The following is a 15,468-nucleotide window of genomic DNA, read 5'->3' on the forward strand; positions in this document are numbered from 1 at the left end:
AGCTATTCTACGCCAAATCTCACACAAATCACCATCAAATCCATATCTTTTTCATGGAAAACCACTAATCAAGATAATGGGCAATGGGTTATGCGTGGATTAGAGACGAAACGATGGAAAAAGCCAAGGGCTGACTCCTCGACAATGGTGCCAAAAATGTTATGGCTCACCCTAATCCTCCTTGAAAAAAATCCAAAAAAAGCTTACCTGGTGAACCGTTTAACTGTCGTGAGGATCTTTCCAATGGCCGAGCTCGTAACCCTCAAGGTCTCCAAGCTCTACAACTCCTTGAGAAGTAATTCTACCGTATCTCCCATGAGCATTGTCACACCGTCGCGTTGCACTACGGGTCCTCGTCCCTCCTCTCACCTCACTTCACTCACACAGACTCACTAGCATGCATTAGGGAGAGAGATTAGAAAGAGCAAGACTTAATTGCACAATGGAAGAGTATATTGTATTATGAGAGAAATTCACTTATATACATGGCCATAAGTGTTCACACTCACTTAAACTATGGCCGACCGGGCACTTTAGGCTCATAAGAGACCTAATGCTATCAGAATGACTACTCTCATAATATATCGATGAAGTACATCACTTAGGACTTCATCCTAACTTGCTACCACCCGCTCTTGAAGTGGATATCGCCATAAATACTCCATCACACCATTACAGGCACCCGTCCAAGTTGTAGCTTTGCACACTATTGCTTGATATCTTGAATGTATGACCCTTTGAGGTATCTGTCGTGACTCCTTGATGTAAGATAATGGCTGTAGCTCTTGTTGGATTAACATGGATGAAGAAGTTTTATTTAGAAGATGGATGGGGAATTCCAAAATTGGGCCTCAAGAATGGCCTCTCTCTAATGTTCCCTCCAACTTGCCTTCATGCAAGTAATTATGCCCATTGAAAAATCAAGAACCTAAGATCCTAAGGACTCAGGTAAAAGATAGGACATCAAAGAAACCACATAATAGACCATGTCTCTCAAAAAAACCACATAATAGACCATGTCTCTCAAAAAAAGGCTAGTGCTTCAACTCATGATAGAGACTTATGCTTCAACTTATGATAGAGGTAAGTCACCTAGCTCCATTAAAAGCCTCTCCAAAGTGGCGGCCTCACCCTTGCCACCTACCCCAAGGGGCTTGTGATTCCTTATGATAGAGGTAAGTTACCTAGTTTTATTAAAAGTCTCTCCAAAGTGGCAATGGCCTCACCCTTGCCACCTACCCTAGGGGAAACAACCCTCTCCACACCGACTAACATCATTAACACCTTTACTAACATAACTAACCCCACTTACTTCAACTTATGATAGAGGTAAGTTACCCACTTCCTTTTAAATCCTCTCCAAAGTGGCGGGCTCACCCCCCTTGCCACCTACCTGGCCACCTATTTGCAAGGGATAACAGTCCTCTCTCCACCAATTAACAACATAACACCTTTACTAACCCACTATGGATAAATTTCTCTCTTGAGTCAACACCCAAGAGTCCTTGATTCCATAATATCAGGAAGGTAACAAATGGTGGGTACCTAAGAGCATGCTCCTTAGTTTTAGTATGTACGTAGTTGGGTTCCATGAAGTGCAATGCAAGGAAGCGGGCTAGACGTAGCAAAAGCAAGACTCATTGAATAGGAGAGGGAGGATTTAACTTAAACCCCCTCCCCCCCTTGTCAATATTTTACTAACTCCCTTATTAACCACTCTATAGGTTAATATGGTTTCACCCACCCGGCCTACCATAAGGCGCTTGCCATCTTGCCCTATTGAATGGGCACTTAAGTTTTGTAAGATGGAGCTAGAATATAGGTTAATATGGTTTCACCCACTTGACCTACCATAAGGCGCTTGTTGCCATCTTGCCCTATTGAATGGGCACTTAAGTTTTGTAAGATGGAGCTAGAATATATAAAGCAGTGGCCTTACCCTGTGCTTAATGTCAAATAGGGAAAGTCTATAGACTTAATGTACATAGTTGCTTAAGACTAGTAATAGAAGCCTAACCATTTTTAAGTTTGGCTGACCTAGTGTAAAAACTAGTCAACAACTGGGTTTCTTTGCAAAAGTACCCTCCCAAAAAGTACAAAAGCCTCTTGTTAGATAGTCCAAAACCCTTTTTAAACATGCCATGTCACCATGCCACATCATATACACCTGGTGCTAACATGGCACTGCCCACATAACGACTGTGTAATTACCAAAAACTAAGGACTTAATCCATTGTGCACAAAGACTTAATCCGTTATGCACAAGGAACGAAAAACTAAGGACTTAATCCATTGTGCACAAGGAACCTTCATGCACACATCATGGCGAATGACACCACATCCATTTTGTCACCCCTATTGAAGAAGATTCCTCCTTCTCCCCCACCACCATCTGCATTCCAGAGTCCACCCAAGAAGAAGCTCCTCTTTAGCTCTACCAGTTATATGTATGAGTCTTAAGACTTCTTCGTACCTAACCCATATCCAAGAGAGACTCGTGGAGCCTAAGCTAAAGATGCCCATCAAGAAAGCCACCCAATGACCCATGAGATCTCCCAAATCCAGCACTAATTTATACTTCATCCTCACCTCCACCACATCTGCTTCGGTAGGCCCTCTACTTAAAGCAGCCCATGCTACCTCCATGAAACTCTCAAGGATGCTATAAATTGGTCTCGAACCAACCCATGATTTTGCCCCCCAGTGCTTCCGACATTGAAACTCACCAATGGGTCAAGCTTATCGGCCAAAACCTCCAAGTGCCATATTGACCAGTAACAACAAGAACTCAAAACCCGTATGCATATATCTAGGTAACCATTCCCAACAACTACTTCAAGCTACCCATGAGAAGAATGCCGAGCTTAAGAAAGCCAAACATGAAATCTACTAGCTTCAAAATGAGCTTATGGTAGTTGACGCCACCCTAGAGGAGCTAGCCCACACTTATAAGTAGGACATGGATGCCATCCACCTTCAATACCGAGCCCTCAAGACCACCAAGGTTGCAGCAGCCCGAGCACTTGAAGCCGAGAGAGACCAAGGACTCAAGCAAACGAAAGCCGAAGAGGCCTAAGTGGTCCGTGCAACTACCAATTTGCTAAGGAGTGATGTCACCCTTGCCACAACATATGAGTTTGACGTTGCCCTCACCACTAACTCGAACTCCCACCCATAACCCTCCTGTTAAGCTATCTGCAACATCTTACATGGAAGCCCCTACCTCAATCCCCAAGCTTTAACCTTATCAACCACCTCAACCTCATCACAGCTGCATTCACGACCCCCATCCTCGAATCATTCCACAAGGGACTGGATTTCAACAAGGCAACACCATTGCAAACTACTTAAGAAGAAGCCATTGAAGATGATGGGTATGCCTATCCATGAAGAATAGCTTACATACTTGCCCACCATGTGAGATCTCACATTCCAAGGCAACTTCCATAGTCACTTGGATACACCCTTTGACATGGCCAAAATCCATCTAGTGAACCAACACATCGATTCCTTATTTGCCACACGTGGAAGATTGACCACCCCCAAGCTCAATTGGGAGAGCCCAAACCGAATATTTTACCTTGTATTACATAGATCATACACAAGACACCTAACAACCAACTTATAAAGAGATGCATCAGTTCTTGCATCTTGGAGACTTAAGCTTGGCACTGGTGTAGTAAGAGGCTTATAGTGCTTAAGATTAAATCGTGTAAGCAGCCTTTGTATATGTACTTTGATTGCAACGTCACAATTCCATCATCAGGCTACATAAACTATATGCCTATATAATAATGTAATGAGCCCAAATCTATTATATCGAATGACACATGCAATTTAGCCTTGAAGGCTAAAATCTTATACTCATTAGGGCCTATAAGTAGCATGTCAACATATAAAATGATGACCAAAAAATAATCTATACTATGCCTCTTTTTTACATGAAGAGTACTCTTAGTTAGACTATTACAAAGACCATTTACAACAACCAAGTATGTGTTTATCTTCTCATACCTTGCTTTGAGAGCCTGCTTAAGGCTATGAAGCTTTTCTTAATCTACATACTTTAGACTCCTGTCCTTTCTCAACAAAACCACGAGGTTGAGATACACAAACCTCCTCATGCATATCACTATTCAAGAAGGATTCAAGAAGGTAGTCTTAGTATCCAACCGATGTACATTCCAACCCTGATATGCTGTCCCAGTGCAATAATACACCTCATCATAGACATACGATGCATGGGTGTAAAGGTCTCATCATAATCTATGCCATTCTCTTGATCATAACTAACAAGCCTTGCCTTGTAGCGGTCATAATGCTACCATCAACTTTATGCTTAAGCTTATAAATCCACTTTGTATCAAATGGCCTTTTTACCATAAGGTAAATACGATAAATACCAAGTGTCATTTTTAAGGATTGAGTCGTACTCATCCTACATGGCCTGCATCTAATGATGATTTTCTTATGCTTCCTCAAAGGAAATAGTTTCCTCTTCATTGCATATATTGGCAATGAGAGCATGATCCACAAAAGAATAAGATGCATGATCAAAACCTGCATGTGTCTTGCTAGGACAACGAGTAGTAAATTTGCTGCCCTGTAATGTTTGCACTAGATATTTTGGCATACTCTTGGATGACTGTATGGCTACCCTTTTCTCATCCACTACATACTCCATAATTATCTCATTAGTAGGCTAATTTGTGGGCTGAAATTTAAGCTAATTTATCGGTATGGGCTGATTTATAGTACCTTTTTACGCATTCATTTGCTCCATATATGGCTGCTTAGCATTGTACAAAGCTAGGAGTGTATCAAAGATGTCCTGTGAGCATACATTTTGCTATTTTTTGCGTAAAAGCATGGACTGAATTGAGTTCTCAACAAATACATCTCTACTCACTAAAATTCGCTTTGTGGATAGATAGTAAAGTCTATACCCTTTACTTTCTAAGTTGTATCCCACAAAAAAACAATTTACTACCTTATTATCTAGCTTATTAGGTTGTTACTTAAGCATAAGAGCATGCATACCCAAGACAACCAAAAGCACACAAATGAGCAATAGAGGGCTTCTTGCCATACCAAGTTTAATAAGGGATAATTGTGAGCCAAACATGCCATCCACCCATGCCAATCATGGGGTCGTGAGCCCTCATGTGTGCCAATCATGGCATCTACCCATGTCAATCATGGGGTCTCGAGCTCTCATTCCGTCACTCCTAGGGTGTAGAGACCACTTTTACTAACCAACTCATATTGAAAGGTCCACACCACTTCCACAACCAATGGAGGCTTGGCATGACAAACCTTTACATTGCCTATCACTTTTCTTGGTGCCCTCGACAAGTTCCCTACATGGCTACCCAACGCTTCCAACCACTCTGCCCTGAATCCGGTTGTTGCAGATCTGTCTTGAACTATATCACTTAACCTCAATAATATCCTAGAACATCCACACCTTCCACCTCGACATTCAACCTTAGTAGTAGTTTCATCACCAACTTGTCATCTTACCGCTCGAACAATAGGCCCTTAGTCATCTTACCGCTCGAACAAGCACTTACCTTTTGTAAGACGATGGTGGAACATATAAAGTAGCCTTACCTTGTGCTTAATGTCAATAGGGAAAGTTTACGGACAGTGTGCAAAATTGCTTAAGATTAGTAATAGAGGTCGAACCATTTTTAAGTTTGGCAAGTCTAGTGTGAAACTAGTCATTTGTGTATAAGTATAAGTCATTTTTGACAATAAGCAACAAACAATCGTTTTCTTGTAATAATTTACTTGTGAGCTCTCCTTCTTCCCTCTTTCGGCTTGCTTGTAGGTTTTCTTCTTCCATGAGCTTCTTCATTCCCCTCCTTTTGAGAGAGAGAATCATCATGAAGGACCATCTCTTCTTGCTTCCATCTAAGCATTGAGAGCTCTACCTTCACCACATTAACAAAGGAGCACGGAATAAGGACATGACAACCAGATGCACTAGTGCACCCACATGTGGAAGTTATATTTGTGGCTCTAAAGCAAAACCCAACAACACATGCTTCGATAAGGTTAAGGTAAGCTCTTGACTAGAACACCCCCGTTCTTATAATCCCCCTCCCCCAAATTAACCACACACCATTTTTTAAATTAATTCTCAATTTTTACTCCCTCAAATTACTCAACTCTCCTTTTTTCTTTTCATTTTAACTAACCCCCTATCTTGTTTTTCTATTTTATTTTATTAAAAAAACCCATCCTCATCTTTTTTATTATTTGTGACTTTATTATTAAAAATAACACACACCCCATCTATACCTTCCATTATTTAATATTTATTTTTGATTTTATTTTGAACCCCAAAAAGTGCCAAACATCCACAAAGGCTGCTTAAACTCACAACCGCGCCACATCACTGACCTGCCACGTGTTAAATCGATCGTGAGCCCTGCCCGACGCCCGTCGAATCTGATTATTCCACAAATTCGATGGCTCCGCCCAATCGGCATACCTTGAGGCCTATTGGCTACCCCATCCCATCGTGCACTCACCGGGCCACCGACCTTCTCGAACCGAGTCGCACGCGGCACCGACCTTCTCGAACCCAGTCGTACCACCTACTTGAAGGCGTCTGTCTTTTCCGGCTATGATGTCCAAACTACCGTCAGTCGTGACCCTGCCGCCGCCGCCATTATCACGTGTCGAATCTCGCCCGCCAAGCAGGAGCTGCCTCATTCACACCAGTGTTCGAAAAAAACTATTTTCTCAAAAAGTAAAAAACCTTCATCTAAAAATTGTGAAATTATTTATAAAGAAAATTTTCAAATTTTGAAGGTTTTTGTTCTACAACCCGGTAATTTTAAAAATCTGCAAGTGCAAATTACACTATACCCGGGTTTTTTTCGAACACTGATTCACACCGCATGGACCCTGCCCTGTTCGCACTGATGAACCACACTGGCCTCGCTTGACTGCAGTCAACTTCACCCATGCTATTATAAATCCGCCTTGCCCGTCCTCCGGTTTCATGACCTGCCTCCTGCTTCACACCGGCCCATTGCTTACAACATGTAACTGCCAACACCGCTCCTTACCGGCAGGGTTCACCAAATTAATTTTACTGAGCCTATGTGATTTTGCATAAGCTTTTTTTTAAACTACTAAAATTTAAACATAACAAAATCTTGAAATGTTTTAGGACGTGTTTTTCTTTGAAAGTTTTTTAAAAGAAATTGAACAAGTTTTAGGTTAAGGCAAACCTATCTTTTCCCAAACCCTCGTGAGAGCCCAAGCCTCATGAACCCACCTTTGTCTTGTCTTCAAATCCGCTCTAACCATGTGTCCCAACACATAGCTCCCATCACACCCCCACTTGTCATCTCCATGCCAACACCCACCTCACGAGGGTTTTCAAAATTATGCACATCTAGCAGCCATCTCTTTTAAGGTATAAGCAAAAGTTCAACACATTAAGCACCACAAACAACACACTGCTACGCAATGGGAGAGCTCTTAATTCCTGAAATACAGGACTGCACCAACAGTATCCATGCTACTAAATCCTTGTATAGTTTGTTCCCATCACCATGTTCATCTCCATCTCCCGTGCAATCAATAGAAGCACTGGACCAAGTGAAGCTTCAAGGTAGGTGTAGGTTTATATCCATCTTTCGTCACACCCGACGAGCCTAAATCGCTCGCAGGTTAGCTTTTTTATATCTATTTTTGTTGTCGTCTCCTCTTGCCAAGCTCAACCCAAGGGATATACATCTTTGGATGGAGGGACCATGGTGACCAAAAACATGGTCCATGGTACCAAACACCACTTGGATTCCCTTGAAAGATGCAAGGACAATGATGCCATTAACAACCAAACCTCGCTAGTAAAAGCCAGCTCCTTCAACAATAACCTCGCTAGTAAAAGCCAGCTCCTTCAACAATAACCTCTTCACGTATATGCCCCCGCAGTCTTTGTCAAGGATGTTGAACAAATATCGAGCAAAAGAGTCGAAGAAAGTAAACATGAGTTGGAGGACATGTCACGAAGAGAAGGAGCTTACACATGGACACACCATCCATACACTTGCATTATCCACTAAGGGCTTTGCACTTCATATGTATATCTTGCATGAATAGGCACTAAAATCACTAGCACCTTGCACTAAAGCCTTATTCATCGACAACCATCCAGGTACATCTCTAGATGGGAGAACCATGGATGGCACAAGCGTGATCCATGGTACGACCCATCACATGAATAACTTTCAAATGTGCAGGAACCTCTAAGATCTTCAAAGAATAAAGCTCCTTGCCCACTGCATTGCCCTCTTCATACCACGGATTATTCTTGATGAAATTAAACTATTTTATTACATTACTAACATTAGACATAATAGCTAATAAAAAACAAATTCGATTTTCTATAATCACCACCCATAGAGAGTATTGAAAACGTGAGTCAACGCATCCAAATATCTATACTCTTAACCCATTAACACCAAAATTCTTCATACATTCAAAACTTAAATGGTCAACATTGGTACTTTAACCAACCATAATCATAGAATTGCTACATTTAATACCCGCCATCTCATGATATATTTGGAAAGCATTAAAATGATCACTGACTTAAGCAAGTAACCAAATCATCAAAACCTACCAACTCATTAATTATCACCTGTTCCCATTTTTAACATTTGGAAAGACTTTATGAAACTTGTAGAAAATCTACACCTTAGTACTCGATATAGTAATAAACAAGTTTTCATAATTTCCTTTAAAAATCAAGATAAAAGCAAACCATTGATCAAAATATTAGTAAGCAAGTTCAATGGACTAGATCATTTCAAGTTGGCCAAATTTTTTTTGATTGAAAAAACAAGGACCAAGAACCACTATCCACAATGTCTTGCCTTACAAACATTTTCTCAACCAAATGACAAAACTTAAAATTTCTCCGTTTTTTGTGCAAAAAATTTTCAAGATTGAGAAAAAAAAATTTAGAGGTAAAATTGCAGTCCATGAGTGAGACGATGTCCACTACTTGGCTTCGTTGTAGGCTTTCTTTCTGTTTCGACTGAGCATGTCCGCCATCGTAGAGCCCGCCTTGGAAGTAGCAGGAGCAGGCGAGGAAGAAGCTCCCACCACCAGGATCCTCCCGGCCAAGCGCAAACACCCACACGCTGAAGAGAGGATTGTTTGGCCCCCCGTGGTCATCATCGAGAACACCCTCACTAATTGGGATCCTGACAGAAAGACATGGAAGGGCCTCGAAAACGAGGAGATCCGCGCCTTTTTGAAAGGCGTGAAGGACCTCCAGTACGGCAGGGTTATTGCATTATATGGCAAGCATGGTAACCGTGGTAAATCATTGGTCATCTTCCCTGCCACCCCTTTAGGGTTTATGGATGCTCAGGCCCTCTGCGAATGTCTGGAGCGAGATAGACGGGGGCGCAATGATTGGCTTGAGGTTTCTCGTGGCAAGGGCCCCCATGACCGTGACCGGCTAGGGCCCGTCACCCCTGATGGAAAGAAAATCCTTTATGGCTACCTCGCTTCCGAGAGAGATATGGTTGACGCCGACTTCAATAGGAAAACTGTCAAGCGGTGGTCGACGGAGAGCTACTTTGAGAAAGTTCTTTTACCCCTTGAACAGATTGAAACGGTAAGGAAGTCTGCTTACATCCTCCACATGTTCTCTGCGTTTGGGTTTATACCCACATGCATACGTATGCATTTAGACATTTGATATATACATTTACATATGCACACATACACCCATCAACATGCATGCATTCACACTTATACAATTAGATATATTATGTATTCTTGTTGCTGTGTATAGGCTCACACACACATATAGGCATATACATGTCCAATGCATACATCCGTATAATACATAATATACATCACATGTTCGTACACACAATGATTTAGACAAAAAGGACATGGGCCTTGAAGAAAGGAGTGTACTTCCACACTCTAGCTTTCTTATTGAAAGTTTTCATGCTACTATGGGGACAATTCTTGCCGATGGAATTGAAAGTTTTACAGGTCCATTGTAAGTTGACTTCATTCAAATCGTACTTCATCTCAAATTGCACTTTGTTTTAAAGGAAGAAGACAGTTAAGTTCTAAACTCTGTTGACACTTTTCAAACTGCTCCTATGTAGTTTAGGCAAGTCTCGTTTTTAAGAACCTTCGTCCATCTTGACTCTGCCTGCCACCCTGCATGGATTTTTTGTCATTAAATGTCGTTCTCCTTCCATGCATTTCTTCCTCTGTCATATGAACTGTTGGTCTGCCTGCTGCCAACACCTAAGTTGAGCTAGTCTAATAAACATGCACGCTTCCATACCTCACTTTGTTGTCGAGATTCATTTCCTTAGGTATAAAGCGTGATTTGTTTTATTTAGATATACATGCTCAAACAAAATTTTACTCTTCAGGACAAAGAAGAAGCAAGGAAGAAAAGGGCTGAGCTGGTTGAAGAAGCAAAACAGAAGTTGTTGGCTGTAGAGCACAACAAGTCAGAGTTTGGCAAGGCGGCAGCAGAGTTCAAGAAAATTAACGATGAGATTCAACATCAGAAAAAGCAAGAAGAAGAGTTGGAGGCAATGCACAGAAGAAATGTAGGGAAGTTGTTTTTTGTAAATCTTAAATTTTGCTTGTGTAAATGCTTCGGTTAAGAGTGCAGGGACATAAATGTGTGTATAGGGAAGTCTGGTTGAGGTTGAAGCGCTTTACATTTTGTTGATGCATGTTGACTGAACTCCTTAAGTCTCTAAGGATTCCCCTTTTAATCCATCACCTGGTTGACTTGCTGTACCTCCTCATTGAATCAGAACATGTGCAATAAAACATTGTGCTACACCTAGAATACCTTGTCATTGTTTCCATCAAGGCCTGTTCATTTTTGATACCTGTTTAGTATGGGTAATGGGTGATTTCTGTTCTGTCATCGAGAAGTGTGTTCTTGGCAAAGGGGTTTTTTAAATTCTTTATCCAAAAATTAGGAGAGACAGGCAGCCATGGTCTGGAGTCCACATGTGGCTATTCCCACTTGGGTTAATTGGGGTATATTGTGCTTCCCTGTCCCACCAAACCTTTATCTCATCGTGCAGGGCTAAAATCCTAATTCAAATCATACTTCATCTCAAATTGCACTTTGTTTAACATTTTGTTGATGCATGTCAACTGAACTCCTTAGGTCTCTAAGGATTCTCCTCTTAATCCATCACCTGGTTGACTTGCTCTACCTCCTCATTGAATCAGAACATGTGCAATGAAACATCGCCCTTCACCTAAAATACCTTGTCATTGTTTCCATCAAGGCCTGTTCATTTTTGATACCCGTTCATTATGGGTAATGGGTGATTTTTGATCTTTCATTGAGAAGTGTGTTCTCAACAAGAGGTTTTTTAATTCTTTATCTGTAATGTGCACATAGTGTATCCACTATGTGGCTTGGGGTAGCTTGGAGCTAGGCAGGCAGATTGGCGAGCTGGGCTAGGGATGGACTTATGGGCGGCACCCATGTGTGGACGTCCGGTGACCGGCCAAGAGCCTATAAAAGGGTGGCCAGGGTCGGTCGGTTAGTCAGTCAGAGTCTCACGAGACTATGCGAGAGCTCTGCAGGTCAGGAGCTTGGATCTAGTGCAGACGTGCACCTACTACATGCAGTCGAGGCCGGCAGTAGTCTTGAGGCCCACGAGGGTAGCCTCATGGCGGTATGGGATATCATGGGGTAGAGGCTGGTCGGTACGTCTAGCTAGTTAGCTCGTGGCTCGATGGGGGCAGCAAGGACTTGTGGGCCTTGCCCACGATTGTCGTGGTTGGGTGGTGAGTCAGGCCTGCACCCCCTTCATGGTTTTATGACTTTGTTTTGCATGTTTGGAGTCTTTTTGTAGGTATGCCCTACGAGGAGACCCTTGGGGATTTGACATTATCCAAAAATTAGGTATCCACCCACCATTAGGCAGAGACATACAACCATGATTTGGAGTCCACATGTGGCTATTCCATAGTATAGCATATCAAGCCACTATCCCATAGCATATCTTTAAGGCTCATGGACAGAGGATACATGGTCTATGTATCCCTTACTTATGCATGCACTCTAGGCGTGCGCAGGTGTGTCACAAAATTCCTCATTGCTTCTGTTTTCTACTTTTCATGTGTGGCATATGGAGCCTGAAATGACATACATGTATGGCTTGTGGTGTTATGTGCACCCATACACTGTGGTAGATGGTGACAAACTGGCTCATCAACAGTGCAAGAATCATGTACAGAAGTAGTACCTTTTAGGATTTATTTGTCGTATGCCGTGACCCCTTTGTGAGCCCAGTCCAAGACATGTCAGGCACGAGCTACGTAGGTTAGTCTCTCAGCCAGGTCAGTCCTCTTAACCCACTGTGGAGAATTCAGCAAGTGTTCATCATTCAGGAGCATGCAGAGGTCACCCATAGCAGTAGATGCGTTGGGAGCATGTAGTTGCACTTCATTTAGAAGGGGGCCAGCCCTAAGGCCAGCCCCAATAGGTGGCAAGCCTTGCAAGGGGTAGACAATCCCCTAGCCATGCATGTAGGCCCAGCCAACCAGCCATTGAGCAGTCAGCCAGACCATATGTGGTCAGGCAGCCAGCCGACCAGCCAAATAAACCAACTGACCAGCCAACCTGCCAATTCAGCAATCGACTAGCATTAAAAGCGAGTTGTGAACTTATATGCTGCAGTCAATCGTGGACAATTTTTGCCAGTCGACAGGCTGTAGGGGCAGTCGACCTGCTTCCTTGAGGCATATAAAAAGTCAATGTTTAGTTCAGTCCTAGAACATCAGTCAAAAAATCAGAGATCAACATCAGCACTCAAGCATGTATGCTTAGGCTTGTGCCTTGGCATACTTTCAGCACTCAAGCATGTATGCTTAGGCTTGTGCCTGGGCATACTTTCAGCCTACTTGTGCTCTCAGGCCAAGGCAAAGAAGCTTAGTCTCTTCAGGAGGCGCTTTCAGTGGGTAATTTGGGACCCCATGTGGTGTTGTCTCTACTACATGTCTTTCAGATTCATGTATGCTGTTTTTAAAGGATTGCTAAAGACTCACTAAACTCAAGTTTAAAGAAATGCCTCATTGTTTCACACGGTTCTAGCTCGGCACACGCTACATTGGTATCAGAGCTTGGGACGTGATTCAACCAGGCAATCTAGGGTAAGGGATCCGTTGGATGGTAAAGCTGAGATCGGGAAAAACCACTCGCCCATCCACAGTGACATCAAGCTTCGAAGACATCACTAAAGAAGAACCAGACGAAGAAACGCTTCCACAAAAAGAAGACAAAGACAACCAAAAGCTGAAGGAGTATCCTCGGACTTCCCCAACTGTTGAGCTGATGTGATCACCTTGTTAGAGTAAGTGAGCACAATGGAACCATTCTAGATGAGTTTGTAGAACTCATTTCTACATTTGTCATGTACTGCAGAGGGAGAAACCTAGTCTTCAAATTGGACACAAAGGTGTCCCAATTATAGTCCGGTAAGCGAGTGTAAGGATCTGTATGCAAACTGGACCAATGTTGCCACCAAGTGACTGCATCACTAGTGAGGTGTGGAGCCGCCAGGTGGACTTTGTCTTGGGTTCTTGTAATTTTTGAAAGAGGAAAGTGGGCAATAAACTAGTGAATAAACCGAGTCACAACCAAATGGTCGCACTTGCCATCGTACTTAGTGAGTTTGGTGAGGCACAGTTAACTGTTGTCGAGGCTATGACTAGAGTTGTGGAGAATTGAGCAGGGTGGAAAGAAGTTACCAAAGTCTGGAGTGTTTGTTGGAACTGGTCCACCGAACGGGAAAGAGGGAATTTGTTGCCTCGGGCTCCTTGAATGAAAACCTGGCTGTGAGATGCTGAATAAAGTCCCGAGACTCCGCGAATCCACTCCATGGGGAATCCCATCGGGCTCTCAGTGCCCTCTAGAAAGCTCCAATCCACCCTATCATAAGCTTTCTCAAAGTCAAGGAGTAGCACAATGAGGTCTTGCTCTCGCATCTTGGCTGAAGCTGTCGCCTTCCAAAAGGTAAAGATGTCTAGAATACTCCGATCTTGAACAAAACCGGTCTGAGTGTCATGGATCAAGTCTCGGAGGAAAGGCTAAAGTTGCCTGCTGATGGCATTGCCCAAAATCTTGTAGGCCATCCCTAGAAGGGTGATGGGTCTCCAGTACCGGATCTCCAATCTATCCCCACCCTCCTTGGGAATCAAATGTATCAAGCCCTTCGTGAGCCTCTCTGGCGTGGCACCTGTGAGCATAATCTCATTGAAGGCAGCGCGAAGGCCACCTTCCATGAGGTCCCAATGGCGAAGAAAGAAAGAAGCAGGAAGCCCATCTGCCCCTGGGCATTTGCCCTTGGGTAATGACTTCACTGCCTCCACTAGCTCCTCTACAGTGAAAGGAGTCAATAAGAAAGACCGAAGGGAGGGAGGAACCATCTCTCTCGTGTGTCTCCAAACTCTCTCGCATGCATCCATCACCTGGGGGGGTAATGGGGCACCAGTGAGAGAAGAGACCGGAAGAAATCCGGTCTCCAAACTCTCTCGCATGCAACCATCACTTGGGGGGATAATGGGGCACCAGTGAGAAGAGACCGGAAGAAATCCGTGGCGATGGCTCTCATCTACCGCACAGGTCCACCGCACAGGTCCATTGAGAATATGAGAAGCCCGATGAGTAGCCTCGTGAAGAAAGGCATCTTGGTGTTGCTTGCCATGAAGACAAGCCACACAAGTGGAGTGGGAGGGTTTCATTGGTGGAAGACCCTCGACCATCTGCCAAGAAGACAATAGTTGCAGAGAAGTATAATTCAGATGCCTGAAGTGAGCATGCCACAGATCCGTATCCACATGAGCTACCAAGGCATGATGACTATGAAGAAGTTGCAGCAGATGAGATTGGGACTCAGTCAAAGAGCCACCGAAGTCCTTCAATCAATAAAGACCACCTTCTTGGATACTTGTGGCAACAATCCTGTAACGTGCATGGCCGTGCTATGGCTAATCTTGTGCAGGAGCTGTCTTAATCCCTGACTAATCAGCAGTGTAGCAGCATCTTCAACAGCATCATAATCATCCGTATCATCAGTATCACCATCATCTTAAGCCTCAAGGGGCTTGATGACCTGTCGGTAGCCAGCAACTGTAAGTCGGCAGCCAGCAGGAAGTCAAGGCAGCATGCGGCTATGTCTCAGTATGCATGGCATCAGGTGTGGGCAAAGCAGTCAGCAAAACGCAGCATTGAAAGGAGAAAAGCATGAATTTTTGTCCACAAAGCAGGTCGACAGCAGTTGGCATTGGCCGACCAGCTTCCCCAACATATATATAAGCATGAAGGTAATCATTCATTCATTCATCAAGTACATTCAGTAGTACATGCGTAGAAGTATGTAGAAAGGGGCCAGAAGGTCAACCTCTTGGGCCTAACCAAGGACC

At 43.3% G+C, this 15,468-nt stretch overlaps 1 protein-coding gene across 1 annotated transcript in view; it reads left to right on the plus strand.

Annotated features, from left to right (window-relative positions):
- The first annotated feature begins 8,973 nt into the window (after nucleotides 1–8,973).
- LOC147639769 (uncharacterized) overlaps nucleotides 8,974–15,468 on the plus strand; it is a 43,360-nt gene continuing 36,865 nt past the window's right edge. Inside the window, exons 1-2 of the mRNA XM_086773827.1 lie at nucleotides 8,974–9,652; nucleotides 10,437–10,619. Coding sequence (XP_086629953.1) covers nucleotides 9,071–9,652; nucleotides 10,437–10,619 — 765 coding nt within the window. The 5' untranslated portion in view covers nucleotides 8,974–9,070. The remainder of the gene's footprint in view (nucleotides 9,653–10,436; nucleotides 10,620–15,468) is intronic.

The sequence above is a fragment of the Cibotium barometz genome, chromosome 3 (genome assembly GCF_041138505.1).
Source record: "Cibotium barometz isolate CiBa-2024 chromosome 3, ASM4113850v1, whole genome shotgun sequence".
Lineage (NCBI taxonomy): Eukaryota > Viridiplantae > Streptophyta > Polypodiopsida > Cyatheales > Cibotiaceae > Cibotium > Cibotium barometz.